The following is an 18,268-nucleotide window of genomic DNA, read 5'->3' on the forward strand; positions in this document are numbered from 1 at the left end:
AGGTTAGTACTGTCATCTTGTGTTATGCTTATTCTTAGATTTTACATGTAGGTGTAAGGGCATGCACTTACTTTATAAGAAACTAATAGTATTTGAAAGTATTAGAAAGCCCTGCATGATATGAATCAGATATAACTGGCTACATTTTCTTGACATACTGCAACAGCAACTAAGGCCGGTAAGTTCATTCTGGACAGACATGAATGGATTCCTGAAAAAAACCTTCCTCTTCCCAGTCTACGTGGGCTTTGCTAAATCCTGTGAAGTGCACCCTTTTGAAGATGTTAGTACTGCATCTCAACATCCCTGCAACTGATGAGCCTATGCATGCAGTGCTTACATGTTTTGCCGTCTTCAGACAGGCGCTGTCCCTCTCCAGCTGAGTACACAGGAACCACAGTTACAATGTAGACAGTGTCAGATTGCAGGTTCTTCAGAACAGTGTTGTAGGTGCTGCCTGAAACCTGTACCTGGATAAAAGTACAACAAAACGTGCATCAGTTTCTGCTACGTGGCACCTAACATTCACTTTACTGTGGTTTATACTAGTAGTCATGATGTAGAGCTATTTTTCTGCTTACCACTTCTTCCTCTCCCCCAGCTGCAGGGACATAGAACACCCTGTATTGGCGCACATTGCCCTCAGCAGCCTCCCACTGGACATTCAGGCTGCTGGTAGTGGGATCAGTAACCTGCAGGTTCCTGACACCACCCAAAGGCCCTATAGTAAGGTAAAGGTGTTACACTGTAATATTAAACTATGAATTATACCATAAAAAACATTATTGCAGTTATACATTGACTATATAATGTAACAACTGTAACAGATATTTCTTCAAGCTATTACAATTGTCATTCAGGATGCACCATGCAGAAAGATAACTTACTGGTCTTTCCAAGGCCACTGAGATCTCTGCTGACTCCTCTAGCATAGACCGCCACCACGGAGATGGAATATTCAGTGTCAGGGGTCAGCTTGGGAAGCAGGACATTATTCTTCTTCCCTCCAACCTGGGTCTAAGTTAGGAAAATTAAGTTAGTGTTAGCTTCTTTTTCTTTACAAAACTAATTTTAACTATTTTAACAGTTCAGGTCATTGATGCTACCACGGTTATGGAAAGATAGGTAATCAAACTGTGGCTACTCAAAGGTCTGGACTCTGTGGTGGCCAATCCATGTGTGAAAATGATGTGTCATGCTCCCTGAACCACTTTTTCACAATTTGAGCCTGATGAATCCCGGCATTGTCATCTTGGAATATGCCCGTGACATCGGGGAAGAAAAAATCTATTTATAGAATAACCTGGTCATTCAGTATATTCAGGTAGTCAGCTGACCTCATTCTTTAGGCATGTAACGTTGCTGAACATCGACCTGACCAACTGCAGCAAACCCAGATCATAGCACTGCCCCCACATGCTTGTACACACAGGGTTGTTTAAGAAATTAGAAGCTACTCACTGCATCAGTTAGGGTTAAATAACTTGTTGCCAGCTGAAACATAATCATACATGCAGTAATTATTCAATGAGAGGCTCTTACCTATTTAATTTTTTGTTTTGGATGGACAGTGTATCTTGCTGTGGTTTTAAAATCAACCATTTGCAAGTCTAGTATTTGCTCAGGGAAAAGAAAGCAGATCTGTTTTAATCATATAAAGAGTTTAACAACTCTCCATGGGTTCCTTAAGTTGATGTCAACAACCTGACGGAAAGAATTCTACCTACTAAGCTGTCAACATTTCAAAGAAGGAATGAGTGTTTTTGGATAAGGTTAGTACACAGTACACTGACCATGATAAATCTGTAAGCTGATGTCTGAAACAGTTGGATGTCTTGTCCAAGAATTTACTCTACTGCTTTTAGCTTAAGCTATAGAGTGGGGACACAATTCTAAGAGCTTTGAAAGTGCGTTAGTGTGTGGATTTGGACTAGATATATGATAATGCATGTGCCTGTATGTATACATCCACTTTATTTTTATCCACATGGAGGTCTTTGATCTTTGTACTGTACAGCTTTCTAAACCGGATGTCTGAATCTTTTAGCAATAAAAAAAAACATAGCAGGAACAGAAATTTAACCAATTGGAAAAGCACTAGTTTTCTTCTACACAAGCGCAAAATGTGTGTCAGTCATTTCCGAAAACAGACTTGTCCCAGACAAAATAATCCAAACCCCACTGGTTTAGTAATACTTGTATTCTGACAGTGAACCAAGGCAGTCTGGCTGATTTTAGTTTGTCAGTTTCCAGTTTTCCATAAGCCTTTCAGTGATATCGTACAGACAGCAACCCTACATTTATTCAAAAACATTTCATTGTGTTAAAAGGCGTTTGACAGGGTAAATTATAAGGAAAGTCTGAGTCCTAGCCCACTCAGTTGTTTAAAGCATAATTTTATCTTGGTTAATCAGCTACTCACATCTCATAAATGCCGAGCAGTAAGGATAATTATATTCACGAGAACATTTAGCATGAGTAAAAGGTGTTGTTTTGGAGCTTATCTATGTGGCTAATTGTCTGTAGCATTGTCTTTGAGCATGTGTATAAATACTTTGGCATTGAAAAATGTCTGAAGTAAAATATAAGCAAGAATTCAACTGTCATCTAAAAAGAATTTGCACACTCAGTGAGAGGGGCATAATTGCATGAACAGTGGAATGCAGTCCGCAGTGCTGGAAATATTAAGAATAAATAAGAAGGGTTTTGTCCACACTACGACAACAGATTAAAAGATTCAACTACAAATCGACTGGGATAATCAGTTTCAGTTGTACATGTTTACATTTTTATTGCTTGGAGGCAAAGGTACTTTAGAGGAAGAAACAAGTGAACTGACTTTTTCTGAATGCTAGAGTCAAGTCAATTGAAGAAGACATAGATTAAGAGTGAGGAGTAAGTAGATGTGTTTTTAAAGCCCAGTACTGCTTCTTTTAATCAATTGATGTAATGTAGGTGTTGCAACATCACCATTACCAAATAAGACTTGTTAACCTTTGAAGTTAAATCAGTTATAATAAACTACTGCAGCACAATCATTCGCATTTTGTTGCATAACATAAATGAATATGTGAATATGAATATATATACTTTTTCACTTTTGCTGCTTGCCTTGGTTGTGTCCTGTCTTACTGCTCTCTAGCAGTTCTTTAACAATACCACTTTTTTTCAACTATCAAAGCAGTTCCCTCTTTGATAAACATTTGTTTTTACTAAAACATCTGTTTTTGATTAAGCTGGTTAAAGATTTTTCTACATGACAAATAAAACTACTCAGTAGTACTGGACACACTATGTATTATGTGTATGTTGGTCTGTTGTTACTTACAGTCTGGCTCCTGCCTCCAGATGTGGGGACATAAGTGATCCTGTAGTTCTGGACACGACCTGGAGCAGGATTCCACCTGGCATTCAGACTGGTTGTGGTTTCATTGTACACAACCAGGTTAGTGGGTGGTGCATTGGGTGCTGGAAAACACATGCACACACACACAGTACATTCAACAACCACAGTCATGTCAATATGTTCATCTTATACAGTGGCAAGAAAAAGTATGTTTTCTGCATTACTCATAAAATGTGATCTTATCTTCATCTAAGTCAAGAATATTATAAATACAGAGTTAATAGAGTAAATATCATGTGCCTAAAATAATAACGCAAAAATTCAGATTCTTCATGTCTTTATTGAGAACAACCATAAAAAGCTCACAGTGTGAGTGGAAAATTAATTTGGAGGTGTGGACTAGAGCTTTGTCGACTGACAAAAAACACTTTTTGAGTTTGCTTCACACAAGAAGAATATGCTTATGTGAGCCATGCCTCGCCAAAAGTAGCTTTCAGAGGCTCTACGATCTAGAATTGTTGATTTACATAAATCTGGAAGGGGTTACAAAGTGATGTCAAAGACTTTAGAAATTCACCAGTCTACAGTTAGACAAACTACATCTACAAATGGAGACATTTGGGACGGAAATTGTGGTTTAAGAGAGGGATGAGGGAAGCCTTGCATGTGCAAATCAACACCCACTCACTCAACAGAGGTGGAGGACTCAGACACAACCTGTCTTATATTTATCATGCTGCCCTTTCATCTATCTTGGTTGAGGTTATTGATGCCAAGGGGGGTCAACCAAATAGTAATTCCAAGGGTTTTTATGGTTGTTACCAATAAAGACATGAAGGATCAGATGTTTTTGTGTTATTATTTTAGGCACATCATACTTGTTAATACTCTTGACTTAGATGAACATCAGATCATATTTTATGAAAAAATAATGCAGAGAAACCTGAAATTCCAAAAGGTAAGGGTCTTTCTTGTCACTGTACATGTAGTAAGAACACTTATTCCATTCATTTCCTTAAAAATGTCTTTTAAAGACACTGTCCTTGATACTTTGATCAGCAATGTTAGGATTAGCCCATTTTCAGTCTTGACTGACTCCTTTGTCATTACAATATTGTTTTATTTTCTTCTAGATAATGCCGTTATAGCACAGAACGTTATTGTAGAAAAAAAGAACCTCTGACACTAATTTGTATCAAGGACTGCAGCTTTAAAGAAGAAAAGATAGCCCTCTTCTGGGGTTTGTCTTTTCTCAAGTAGGAATGGATTTTCTTGAATGGCAATGGATTGATGAAAAGATGACAATGGATGGACCGATGCATGGATGAATGCGATGGATTGATGAATGACAAATAGATTAGGTGAATAGATGACAAATGATGGAATGAGCTTTGAAAACATGGATTTAAATGCTTGTTTTCAAGAGCATGCATAGTTGAAATCAATCCTGAGAGTAGAAACATTATCATTAACAGCCCTGGAATGAATGGCATGGACACTGAGACAAACACAAAGATGGACAAACAAACAATAAAATCAGCTCTGTCAGCTGCAGCACCACTGGAGCGGTGGATGGGGTTAAGGGCCTCACTTAATGATGAAATGATTGATGTCCAATGAACAGCAGACCGGATGAAATAATAAAACATGCTTTTATCAGCTGAAAATAGAAGCGTCCCTTTGCTTTACCACAAACATACTTACTTCCAATAACTTGCTTGGACACTACAGAGGCAGAAACAGAAATGTATAATGGGCGAACCCTTCATAGAATATTTCACTCACAGTCAATATCCAGAAGGTAAAATCAAAGACGTAAACATCGGTTTAGCCTTTGGTCAAGATTCAACACAGAGATTCTTTCAAGCAGCTTAAGGAAAACACTGTTAACAGTTAAAGTTTGTGTTAAATGGGCATCACTGAGCTGCTGGTGTGTGTGCCTTACATGTCCTCTCGGTGCCCAGTAAGTCCTCACTCTCTGATTCATCTGGGTAGATTGCAGTGACAGACACATCATAGGGTGTGTCTGGCTCCAAGTTCTCCAGGACGTGGGTTGTCTCATCACTGTTCAGAATGGCCTGATGAGGAAAACACAAACACACCACGTGGGAAGGAGCTTAACTACAATTTTAGCCAATGTAAACCAAAGGAAAGGAACACAAGATCCATATAAAAGTGATTATGAGCAAAATCTGTTTTTTAGATGTTCTGACATCCTGCACTTGAGGTCTTTTCCAAAGCATCACCAAAGAGCTTTCTGTGGGACTCATCATAAAATACCTGCATGATTTATTAGAAATGTAAACATTGCAAACAGCTGGTTTTCTCTTACATATTGAAAGTTGGCCTCTCCCTTCTTACTCCAGCCAATGCGGTAGAGAGCAACATCAGGGGCTCCATGTTCCCAAGTGGCTCTGAAGCTGGTCTGGGTGACTTCTGAGAATTGGAGGTTCTTTGGGGCGGGAACCACATCTACACGCACGAGGGAGGGCAGTTAGTTGTGATCTCTATCTTATAGAGAAGCAGGAAAGCTGAGCCAGATGTAATTTTAATAATAATTTCCTTACCAGTGATTGCCGACCCCTGCATTGTCTGTCCACGTCCTTCGTCATAGACTGGAGTAACAGTCAGGCTATACTCAGTCTGAGAGATCAGGTTGTCCAGCTCTCTGGTAGTCACACTTCCACCCACCTCCAGCTGTAGAACAATCAAATATGTTATATTATTGCATAGAACTAATATTGTAAATATAATGCAGTTTGCAAAGGATATTTGGTAGTAAAAGAATTTTGTATGTTTTCCCCTGTACCAGAACCTTCATTCTGTTCCCAGAGTGAGTTTCCAAGAACCCTGGCAACAGTGGTAATACCAACTTAATAAGACTGGTTGGAAACTTGACCAGAACATATTAAACTGGGCTTCCAGAGGAAAACGGGAACAAACAAACAAAAAACAAAACAAACAATAATAATCTTCAACATTTGAACAAACACCTGGAATACATAGAGCAAATACCAGTGTTTTTACTGCTCTTGATTACATTAACTTCTGTATTTTCATTGGAGTTGTTTGTCTGAAAAGGTACCTTATTTGCCCCTCAGGACCATAAAACCATGTAAAAGTCTTTTGTATGAAGGAATTATATCCTGCAGTATCTGTTAATGCCATGCTGTTACTTAGACTAAGTATTGCATGGTTCTAAATGTCAAACATGCCATTTGTCTCATTTTAGGGCAAGGGCTTTTTCTACCCATTTATTACATCATTAGCAATTACTGCCTCGGCCTATGAGTCATTTTCACATCTGTTTCCTTCAAAGGAGCTTTGACAATCACCTCCACTGGATTTACGGCTAAAAAATTGCAAAAGGTAAACCACATAGTCTGCTGCTATATCCCTATAACTGCCAAAAGGCAATCCATCCATCCTGTCCCTGGCACTACAACTGCCCTTTAACCCTTGCCAAACCATGTTTTGGTTGTTTTCTAATCTTTTCACTCGACTCCAGAACATTCACCAATGTCAACCCAACCAGCTGCAGCCTCCATTAAGTGGTCTAAGCCAGTTCTTTGAGAGGGAACAGTCACAAATACCTATATAAATTTATCACTACCAAATCTGATGGCTGAAACAGACACTGATCTCATTGTAGGTATTCAGAAAAGAGCAGGATGAATAGGGCTGATAAAAACAGGACCTGCATACTTTCTGTTTTTGTATTTCATCAATGTGAGGACAGAAAACCTTAACTTACATCTTTAACATCTCCATCTTCAGGCTGATATGTGATGTGGTACTTGCGAACGCGACCAGGGGCAGCATCCCAAATAAGCCTCATGGTGCTGTGGGTAACATCACGGACCCTCAGCTCTCCTGCTGGTGGCAAGGGCACTGAACGAGAAAGGACAGCGTTAGTTTCAGTAGATGATTATACTTAATCAGCCAAGAAGACAGTCTTGACCATCTTATATATTACCAATAAAACCAAGTATTACCAGCTTTATGGAATGTGTATATAATGCTTTATTAAAATTAACCAATGATTCAGTAACTACATACAGGTGACTCCCTGCTGCGTCAGTGGTTCACTAGCTGATTCTCCATGGAGGGCAAAGAGGGACAGTGTGTAGGCAGTGTTGGGAAGCAACTGCAACAGCTGGACATCAGTTTGATCTCCTCCCACCCTGATCTACAAGGAAACCAGACCAAACAAACAACATCAAGTCACATGGGAAGTGGATGACACAGAGTGTGCAGTGACATAGGCTGAGACATTTGTATGAGAACATTTGGAGAAATGTGATTTTGTGGTGCATCTGCTGAATCCGGTTTTGACCCACTGGGTTTGACACCTCGTGAACAATTGATGGTGTTCTCTTGGTAGCGTGAGCTCATGGTTCACCCACCCCTTTGTGACTAACAAAGTTCCTCTGTATTTTCCCTTTTGCCTTGTCTGCTGAATGGTAACACAAACACTGGTGACTTTGTAAAATGTTGTTTCTGTGTGTGACATCTGTATTTTGTGAAAAACTGCTGACAGTAGGTTGAAATGTTTGGTCACTTCCAGTGTTTAGCAGTGTCTTTGGTACATATAAATATATGCATGTGAATGCATTTCTGTTCACCCATAAACACATGCAGATGTACAAATTCTTTTCTTGTCCAAATTTGTCATATCCACAGCTGAGTGACTATGTGTAACTTCATTATGCCACACTGTGGTCTCAGTCTGTCAGAATGATTCTTACCTCTTCCTCTGCGGTGGGCTGTGTTGCATTGATGGCACTATACAGCAGCATGTAGCCAGTAGCACCCGCCGCCTTCTCCCATCTCACTCGCATGGTGGTGGTCTGCTCATCATAAATGGTCATCCTCCTTACAGCACTCAGGGGCACTGGATAACCAGGCAATTTTGTTAAAATCAACAATTTGCATTTACATGCAATATGTATATAGACATATATATATATATATATATATATATATATATATATATATATATATATATATATATATATATATTAACATGTTTCTTTGTGTATTTTTTTTTATTTCAGAATTGTTTTCTCAACCTTATTTTGTATGCCACTGACACTGCACAAACAACATTTAGTGCTGTTTTATAAATGCTTTTATAGTTGCTATATAATTCTGTTAAATCTCTGCTATTCTATAAAACAGCAATTAACAAACATTTAAAAGAAACTAAGAAAGAAGTCGAAATTGCACTTGAATCCCAGTATAATAACCTCCTAATTAAGATTTAATATTGCTATCTTTTTGTGGCCATGTGGTTTAATAAACAAGGCCAATAAATATCTATATATTACCTCTGAACATTTGATTAATTCAGACCACACAGGCATCGTAGTGACTGAACACAGGAAGTGTGTTGTGTGTTGCAACTGAGTCAAAGAGATTTGGTTATAGTGGCTGACTCAATGGGAAACTGCTGTTTATAAAACTAAAGCCTGGAGGTTGGACGGCTCAAGAGTATGCTGAACTGCTGTTGTTAGAAAAAAACATTTGTCTGAGAGAATTCAGAGAATTCAAGTACAAGCAAGTTCAATGCAATATCATCATAAGTGATCAAAGATCATGTAGCCAATTTACATTTGCAGTGGTATCACACTATAAATCAAATAATGCAGACTTTAATGTGAGTCAGAAGCCCAAAAATAGAAGACATACATGTGGTCTCGCTTCCTTTGAGGGGCTCGCTGCTCTCCTCTCCCACCACAGAGTAGACATTGACCAGGTACTGTGTCAGAGGGTTGAGTTTCTGGAGAACCACTGTGGTCTCAGTACCATCCACAATCACCTAATAACAGAGAGAGTTATTACATAATCACTACTGAAGGAAAAACCTGTGGGATTCTTGATTTAGTTTTTTTCAAAGCTTTCCTTCATGAGTAAAAAAACATTTAATGAGGCTTGAATGTCTGTATGCTTTCTAATATAATTATTATTTATTGTTGCTTCATGTATGAATGTACAATGGGACAGTTTTTGTTGGTAGTTAATAAACTGTTTAGCAGCAAAAGAACCAAAAGTTTGAAGAGAATCTGGTAAATTAAAACCAGAAAACCTTCTAACAATTTTTTAATGGAATTAAAACTTAGCATGTTCTTTGGTTACAGATCCAAAACCTCATCCACTATTTTCACTATTAAACAAAACCATAAGAGCTGGACAAAAACAAATGTCTCCTGCTTGTAATTAGATTCAGACACAAAAATACCTTCTATTCCACAAACTGTGGAGCCAAGACGCTACTAGCCAATAGAGTTATCACTCTTGAAGTCAGTATTTGCTTTGCGATCCTCCAAACTGAGAGTTATGTGTTTTTGTTTCCTTGGCCTGTGTCAGATTGTAATGTAATTAGACATCCAAACAGTAACAGGCCAAAACAAACAGAGAGCTAGAAATAGAAGTTTGAGTGGAGTTTCCCATTAGTATCAGAAACAGTGGGCCAGGACACTATTAAGGATACACATAACGGGAGATGTGTACACCTTATCCCATTAATGTGACTGAATTAGTGGCAGTCAAGTTATTGGTGTTTGTGCATTGAGACAGGTATACCTCTTGTGGGCGTCCTGACACAGTCATGTACTCCACACGGTAGCTCTCCACTGGGCCATCAGGGGCTGTCCAGGTGGCTCTGAAGGAGTGGTGAGTAACATCTGATGTCACCAGATCAGTGGGAGCACCAGGTGCACCTCCTATTTAAGTGAAAACAGAGAGAACACAGATGTGGCTAGTATACTCAAGTCCCGAAGAACTTTAGAGTCTTTATGAGACCTAATGAGGAGTTCCCCTATCCTATCCAATAGCAGGTCTTTGATTTGATTAAGGAGCAGACGATTTCCTTTTTCAGGAAGGTAAAAGGCATATCAAAGAAAAGAATGAATAAAATAACATCTGCTATAGTTTCCAATGGCATACCGGGGTCTTTGCCAGACATTTAACTATCTTTATGCAGGCAACATTCTACTGAATGTTTATACTGCTCCTCAAATGTCTCGGAATAGAGCAGCTATCTTAGGTCGCTTTCCCACCTTAATTCGTTTGCTTTGATCCGAATCAGTTAATGAGTTTGTAACATTGTATCAGTTTCTCTTCGGTTCGGTTTCGTTTCACACTGAGTAAAAATCCAAACGAACCAAAACACGTCACTTCAAACTACGTGAGAACATCCTCTCTTCTTATTGGTCAGATTGTTTCTGCCGCTGGAAATAATAAGTAAATACATAATAATAGGAAGAAGATAAAGTGTTGTTCTACTGTACGTTTGTGTGACAGTAGGGAGATTATTTTTAACTATAAATGTTAATGCAGATCGATCATCCCGTTCATTATTGTTTATTACGTTACATCGCTTGCAGAGTCTTCAGACCTGTGTCTGTGAGACACTTCACCTCCTCACGTCTCCACATTTGTCCTCCATTAATCAGACAGCATGTTTTTGTTGGACAAACGAAAGAAATTGGAATCTACACACTACCCAAAGTCCTCAAAACACGAGATTCATAGCGTTTGGTCCCGTTTTGGTTCGGTACGCGTTCTCACCAGGAGGACCGCAGCAGAGTTCGCTAGATGATGCGGATCGAGACCACCTCGTTTTGGGGGTCTCGGTGCGGTTGTTTTGCTGCGCACTCGAGTGCGATTACCGTGTTCACACCGGACAAAACGAACCGAACCAAGAGGGAAAACGAACTTGAGTGCGATTTAATCGAACTAAATCCTGTAGGTGTGAAAGCAACCTGCTAGTCTTTTTATAAAGTAGAAGAAGAAGTAGAAGCTTTTTATCTTTGTGAATCAATGCGATGTGAGTTGTTTCTTTGAATCTGATTAAGCAGACTTGTACATACACACCTGGCCCCTTAACACTGTTACAGAGGTTATCTGTGAGATTGTCCACAATGTCCAACAGGAAGGAGAAGTCAGCCACATTGTACATGTGAATTTCATCTGGATCCGTGGCAATAGACCTCAACTCATTCTCATCAGCGTTCTTCACACCTTAACAACAATGATTAGGTCATTATTAGTTTGATGCATACAGGATTTCTACTTTGTTCAATGAGTTGGTCCAAGGCAACAAAAATTAACTTTGCTCACCAATGGCGTAGAGCTCAATGCCCTGATCCCGCAAGTTCTGGGAGTTAGCAATGACATCATCCTGGGATTTGCCATCAGTGATCAAAACACCAATCCTTCGAGAGTTGGGTCTCATCCCAACATTCTCTTTGAAATTATTCTGGAGAATGTAATTCAAAGCCAGACCTGTAGTGAAGACATCAATATGGATTTATCACACTCATTTAATGGGGAATCAGGCAAGAACACGAACTAATAAAGTGACAGAATTTTAAACATAGTGAAACAAAATTTCACAGTGTGCAAAAGAAACAGAGAGACTACTACTAGCAAAACAGTTAAGAGCAGAGCAAATTACCAGTCAAGGTGTTTCCTCCTTTGTAGGGCAAGTTAGACACAGCTTCCAGGAGTGACTCTCGGGTTCTATGAGCATCCAAGTGCCATTCAGTCTTGGGGTCTCCACTGTACTGAGCAAGACCTGAAGATACCACACTCATTAGACCAACTCAAAGTGACCATATGTGTACTATCAGTCATAACCAGTTGCCCTGCAAACCCACCAATTTGGACCCTTTCTGGTCCAATGTCAAAGACTCCCACCATACGGGCGATGAAGGCACGAATGGTCTTGAAGTTGAGACGACCAATACTCCAGGAGCCATCCACCAGTAGCACAATATCAGCCTGTGCAGTGGTCTTGCACATCACATCTGAGGGGGCAGAGGTTAATGTGTCATGATTGGATGAAGGTGAAAATTTGAAAGAGGACCAGTTCCACTGTCACGGAAACAAAATGGTATGTGTGGTGAATTATAATGATGTAGAAGGTGTTCAAAGAAACGTGTGAGTAAAAGAAAAGAAGGAAAGAAAGGTTAATTTTATAAAGAAAAAAGACATCAAAACAGAATGCTTAACAAACATCTTCACAAGCCAGCAGCATTCCATCTTTACTTTTCTTCCTTTTCCGAGGATTATTTATCAGAGTTTTTCCAGGTGTTATAATTATTATCTTCTTGTGCTGTGGCATGTCACGGCAGTATTTCTTTCAGTTGTTCATTTTGGATCCACGACTTAGTCCTAGGCAGCAATTCAGGAGAAAATGGCTTTAACAGCCTGTGATATATCCAAAGCTTCCATGGGAGGAATCAGTGTGCCCTCCTGAACAGCAAAGTAATATTCAGATCCTGTTTTCCAAACAGGTGTGTGATGACAAGGAAGGCATCTGATCCTTAGCACCTAAAAGAAGGCCGCAGATGTGCAACGGGGAAAGGCAGATGTTGCACTATCTGCCACTGAAACTAAAAACAGGTTATATATTTGATTTACAGATCAACAGACAATTACAACAGTTGCCAGGTTTTCAAGGACAACAAGGAAAGGAATACAGAGAAAGGAGCATGCCCCGCTAACACACAGCATCTCCAGCAGGTTGAATGTAAAGGTACAGGCCAATTAAGTTCTAGCCTAATTTTAAATATTGAACAAGCAGTTAATAAATTAGAACAATTAAAGGGAATGTCACACACTTAACTTAACTTTCTTTGTCTCTAAGCTCCATTTTGTTGAGGACTAAACTGTCGCTAGTAAATAGTATCAGCTGGACCAGGATTCTCTCCATTCGTCTACTGTATGCTATCTTTTGGAGCTGCGAACTGTCACTGACTCTACAACTGTCTCCTTTTTAGTCCCTGTAGCTGAGCAGTCCAGCTGACCTTTCTAGTGTCTCCCAGCGAACACAACAATTTTCCTTGCTTATATTTGCTGCCTGCCTTGATCTGACTCACAAGGTAGTAAAACACTTTATAACGACAAACAGATTATGTGCCTGTGGCTCAAATCTACACTGGCTGGACTTGAATGGACTGGACTGAAAATAAAAAGCGGAAGCCCAAAATGAAGAAAGTAAGAAAAAGGGCAGATGGATGGAATTGCTATTACATCTGTTATTTCATGAGACCTAGAAGAAAGGCATTTAGAGAAACTCTTTAGCTTTTATGAGGCAGGAATTTAGAGTTTATTTTCTTGAGCAGAAATTTATAATGTGATCCCATCTAAGATGTCTGACTGTTATGAGACATAATATCCTGGAGCCATGGTCTTAGAGATGATGACAGGTGTCGTAACAAAATGACTAAAGCTATTACTTTTAGCATACAGTACAACTTGCTTTCTCTGTTATTCCTTTCATTACATAATACCATTATATGGACATATATACATATGGTTATGGTTTTAGAATAGTATTTCACTTTACTTGGAGTTGTAAAAGGTGGAGGTTCAGGTCCATCACTAAGAGTGGTTTTCTCCTCTCCAGCCAGTGGCATACTCTCTCCTCCATCAAACATACCAAACACATTCACTGTGTATTTGGTACTAGCTCTGTAGACCCCAAAAGAAGTGATTTCAGTTTTTTCACATGATATACATGAGAATAATCTTTTATTTGACAACGAGAGAGTCCAATCTGCTTAAAGACACACCTGAGTTCCTCTAGCACCACAGTGTTGTCATAGGGACCAACCATAAGTTCTCCAAGGTCAATGTCTTCCCCCACAGGATGGAAAGTGACTCTGTATCCTTTAACATCACCAGGAGCAGGGTCCCAGGTTACACGGAAACTGGTCCTGGTGGGGTCTGAAGTTTGAAGGTTCCTGGGACCTTTGTAAGGTGACACTGGACAGGAGACAAATTAAAAGATATAGAACAACACTTGGCACCAGAAAGAAAGACAAAGACAACATTTGTGGCGTGGTGAATAAAAGACCAACGTACATGTTGTTCCTGCTCCTTGCCTAGTTTTGCCTTCTCCAGAACGGTAGACTGGCACCACATTGATGTCGTAGGTGGTAAGGTGAAGAAGGCGTCTAAGCACAGTGGAGGTAGTATTACCAGGCACCTTGGCTGCTAGCTGACGACCTCCTTCCTGGGGTTTGTAGGTAACACGGTAGTTGAGAACGTTTCCAGGTGCTTTTTGCCATGTCACCTTCATGCTCTTCTCCGTCTCGTCTGAAACAACAATTGCTCTGGCAGCAGCTGAGACTGTAAAGATAAAAGAAAAAAAAAAAACAAATTTAAAAAAGGAGAAATGACATATATTATATATTTATAATTTATCATTGGAAATATAACCATGGCTTTCTTGCTGGTAAACTCAACAGTAACATGTATGGCTACCAGACAGTCATTTATGCGTCTCTGCTCAGTTTCCAAATACATGAACGCAAAATCACCCAGATATTTCAGATTGTCAGAAGTATACCTAAAACGGGTCCACATTTACTTGACTGATCATGTTTAGTTTATGGCCTTCGAAGTCAGGTTTAGATGTCGTGAGTTTGAGCAGACCACTACTTAAGATTTTTCAATTTTGTGTCCACAGAGTGTTTCTTATTCTCACAGCATTAAGAGCAAATGTAAATTGTAGAGGGAAAAAAGCTGCGCATCAAAGTCTGCCATCTGTGGCTCAGCCCAGTGAAAAGAAAAGCAAGCAACAGATATCAAGTACAAGGTAAAGGAAGGAATGAGCAAAGTGAATGGTTAAGTCTACAAAAGCTGCCCCGTGGCTGTGTTTGGGGTGGATGCCACCTTTCTTGCTTGCCAGAATCAATAAACACTGTTGATGGCTGGAAATATTTTTGGTTGTGCACATTTCATTTGACTAACCGTGGACATATTTCCACTCAGTGTTCTCTCTTATCCAAGCATGATTGTTGCTTAAAACAAGGGAAATTTTGGTGTCTATCTGTGCTGCTTCTCCCATGAAAAACAGGATGCAGGTGTGCGGCACATTATGTCTGTGCATACATATAATACACATAGAGTCTTAAAAATGTCAAGGCTATATTTATGATGGATCAGGCAAATGCCAACAGCCATGACACTGTCTTTTGGCTAAACATAATGAACAGAACATGTAACCACAAACTTAGACATAAAAAACTCAAAAAGTGCAGTTAATTAAGAAGTGTTAAAATGACTTACTATCTGTGGTTTCCTCTCCAACCAATGGCTGGCCCTCTCCATGACCATAGACAGCATACACAGAGACCTGATAACGTGTCTCTGGGGTGAGACCCTCCAGTACTGTGGCTGTAGTGTCGCCTGGTATGGTCGTTTCTCCAGCCTCTTCACTGAACAGAGATTTCCACCTGATGCGGTACTGACGGACATTACCAGGGGCCGCAGTCCAAGACACAGCAAAACTGGTGTCGGTGACGTCTTTGGTCACCAAGTCTCTGGGTGAACCAAGCTCTGTGAAGAAATTAAAAGTAACAGCTTTAGAAATAGAGATAGAAGGTTTTAGATAAAATATTAATAAGCACTACAAATTGTAGTAAAACTGAGATGGGGGAGTTACAAGGTACAAAATACTTCAGGGAGCTGCAGCCCAGTGATGGTTTTGTACAAGTGGTGTTGATTTTGAATGCAAACATAGGTTTGATTATGTGAATACAAAACAAACACCCCCCAACAATCCCTCTTCTGTCTCTGCTTTAACCCCTTAGGATCTGTTTGAACAACCTGATTTTCTCCCTTCACAGTCCTGGAAAAAGCTCTGCAAAACTAATCACACAGTCTCTCAGCGCCTCTCCTAGCAGCACTTTAATTTTCCATTGAAATGGAGGAAACCAGATCCACTAAAGTGTGTTTTCTACAATTGCAGATGTTACGCTCTCCCATTCCTCTCCTTCACTTGCTTTTCCTGAGAGACTCTCGTGAAAAGGAGAAAGGCCAAAAAACAGTGTGGAGAGAATTGGGCGATTGGTGTTTCATGATGAGCGGACAGCACATGCTTGGCTGAGAGGGATGCTCATGTTGAGATAGACCCCTACCACTGGCTGCATATAGAGGAGCTGTATGTACTGCAGGAGGATAGGCACACAGTCTCCTAACCAAACCCTTGGATCTTGATGCACATTTAAGCCACTAAGTGCCTATTTGCCAGCCCCTAATGGCAACATAATCACAGTCGTGGAAAAGAGAGCAAAGAAGAGCAGAGCAGAAAAGCCGGGTGGTCTTTCTCAGACTTCATTCATCAAACCTCACCAAATGAGGTTGGATAAGAAGGCCAATTGCAAAGAATGAGATGCAACACAAATTTACCACAAGTGCAATGCATGATCATTCAGAAATGTTATGCGACCATACTGCAAAAATGGCAGCCACTGTGGCTATATGTCACACTACGATTCCTTCTCAGCATCAGTGCATTACAGATGAATTGGAAGCTGATACAGAAACAGAAGCAGACACAACAGAAGCGGCTATGTCTGCTAGTCAAAGCGATCTACACCTGGAGTCCAGAAGCGATTACAACAAAATTCCAGATTTTGGAGGATCAGAAAAAAACATCTGAGCCCCTTATATATCCAGATAAGCATTTTTTTGCCAAGCATACACTTGAACTAGACTTTTTCAGCTCTGTGCAAAGCAAGCGTGAAAGGATCGAGAAGATAATGACTTCTGCAGACATTGGATCCACTTTCACTAGGTATGAAATCATTTACAAAATTTCAGTTAGAAATTGACAGTTTTTGTGTGTTTGTTTGCAGACATTACCAGCTCACACACTGTTCTAGGAAAAAGGTGCAGAGAGAAAGAGTGGGAGCATCAAGCTTAATGTCAGCACTATATCCAGCAAGCAGCAGACCCTCACAACCTGTTCCAGAGGAGTAGCCGACCAGCTCCAGTGAATACAAAAACTCATCAATCTATTAATCATCACCAGATTATGTGAACCCTGAGCTTTCAAATATTTTAACGCTGCACTTGATCAGAAATAAATAACTCCAGGAGCTTGCATGGAAAATTAAATGCTCAACTCAGAACATCAAACAAATGGTGAGAGAGGAATAAGAAAGTGTCACCGTTGGTGAAGATAAGTTTTGATATCTTCAATATATACACAGTAGTTTAACCCCACCTTAATAAATCTCAACCTTCAAGGAGTCTACAAATTCAAATTAAGACCTTGCAGAGAAATTCCCATTAAAGCCTCACCCACACCTCTTAAAAACCACATGACACAACTTAGGATCATTTAAAAGTTTTCCTGCAGGGCATGTGCTGACATAACCTTTACATCTGTAGCCAAAAACGTCTGAGCTTGTGAAAAAACACAAGTGCCAGCAGGCAGGGAAAATGCCAAGGAATCACTAGCACCTGATTCTGGAAATTATCTTATATATTAATATAACAGATAGTATACTTTTATATGGCTGTTAGAATTCGAACCACCTAAGCTCTGCTTTATTGAGTTATGCTTATTCTGCAAACTTCCTCAAAGTCACTCCAGGAAGTACATCATTCTCTCACATTACCATCTCAGCACTGGCACCCACTTCAAACTTCCCTTACTTTATTGCTCTTGGTTCACTAAAACATACATCTGAGCCACAACGATGAAGCCGTTAGTGTCTATGTGCCAAGGCTGCCTGTCTCTGGCCTTTTACCTCAAAGGACCTTTAGACTGGTGGATAAAAACAGTCTGGTCTGGTGCTACCTCTGAAAGAGCCTGGCACTGCCTAAAATATCCAAAGGCATCATTTTGAAAGGAAATCAAACCAAGATGCTAAACTTTCCCCTGGCATTGTGCTGTTTTACTGTTAGAGATCATGAAAGAAATCCTTGTGGCACTTCTGAAAATATTTGTATTGTCATGATAGTAGTTAACTATTTTAGAGATGGATAGTGGCTGAACACATGATCTCTCTAATTTGGGCTGAGCTTTTCATCCACCAGGCCACCCTAAGGCAATCTGGTTCACACATGATGGACAATTTTTTACTTCTCATCCTCGCCCTGGCTCTGCCTCTGCTT

The 18,268-nt window shown here is 39.9% G+C and overlaps 1 protein-coding gene across 4 annotated transcripts in view; it reads right to left on the minus strand.

Moving 5' to 3' along the window:
- The window catches only part of col12a1a (collagen, type XII, alpha 1a), a 54,435-nt gene that overhangs the window by 24,362 nt on the left and 11,805 nt on the right, over positions 1–18,268 (minus strand). For 2 of the 4 annotated variants that reach the window (XM_026354977.1, XM_026354979.1), the window contains exons 14-34: positions 15,431–15,700; positions 14,222–14,488; positions 13,930–14,122; positions 13,704–13,828; positions 12,010–12,159; positions 11,808–11,927; positions 11,471–11,635; positions 11,225–11,371; positions 9,932–10,071; positions 9,038–9,167; positions 8,095–8,240; positions 7,406–7,535; positions 7,101–7,237; positions 5,914–6,043; positions 5,679–5,818; positions 5,292–5,424; positions 5,051–5,071; positions 3,329–3,468; positions 888–1,017; positions 582–721; positions 341–470 (exon numbers count right to left, since the gene is read on the minus strand). In XM_026354977.1, coding sequence (XP_026210762.1) covers positions 341–470; positions 582–721; positions 888–1,017; positions 3,329–3,468; positions 5,051–5,071; positions 5,292–5,424; positions 5,679–5,818; positions 5,914–6,043; positions 7,101–7,237; positions 7,406–7,535; positions 8,095–8,240; positions 9,038–9,167; positions 9,932–10,071; positions 11,225–11,371; positions 11,471–11,635; positions 11,808–11,927; positions 12,010–12,159; positions 13,704–13,828; positions 13,930–14,122; positions 14,222–14,488; positions 15,431–15,700 — 3,084 coding nt within the window. The remainder of the gene's footprint in view (positions 1–340; positions 471–581; positions 722–887; positions 1,018–3,328; positions 3,469–5,050; positions 5,072–5,291; positions 5,425–5,678; positions 5,819–5,913; positions 6,044–7,100; positions 7,238–7,405; positions 7,536–8,094; positions 8,241–9,037; positions 9,168–9,931; positions 10,072–11,224; positions 11,372–11,470; positions 11,636–11,807; positions 11,928–12,009; positions 12,160–13,703; positions 13,829–13,929; positions 14,123–14,221; positions 14,489–15,430; positions 15,701–18,268) is intronic. The other 2 variants (XM_026354978.1, XM_026354980.1) reach the window with 2 other exon arrangements.

Source organism: Anabas testudineus, chromosome 12 (assembly GCF_900324465.2).
Source record: "Anabas testudineus chromosome 12, fAnaTes1.2, whole genome shotgun sequence".
Taxonomy (NCBI): Eukaryota; Metazoa; Chordata; class Actinopteri; order Anabantiformes; family Anabantidae; genus Anabas; species Anabas testudineus.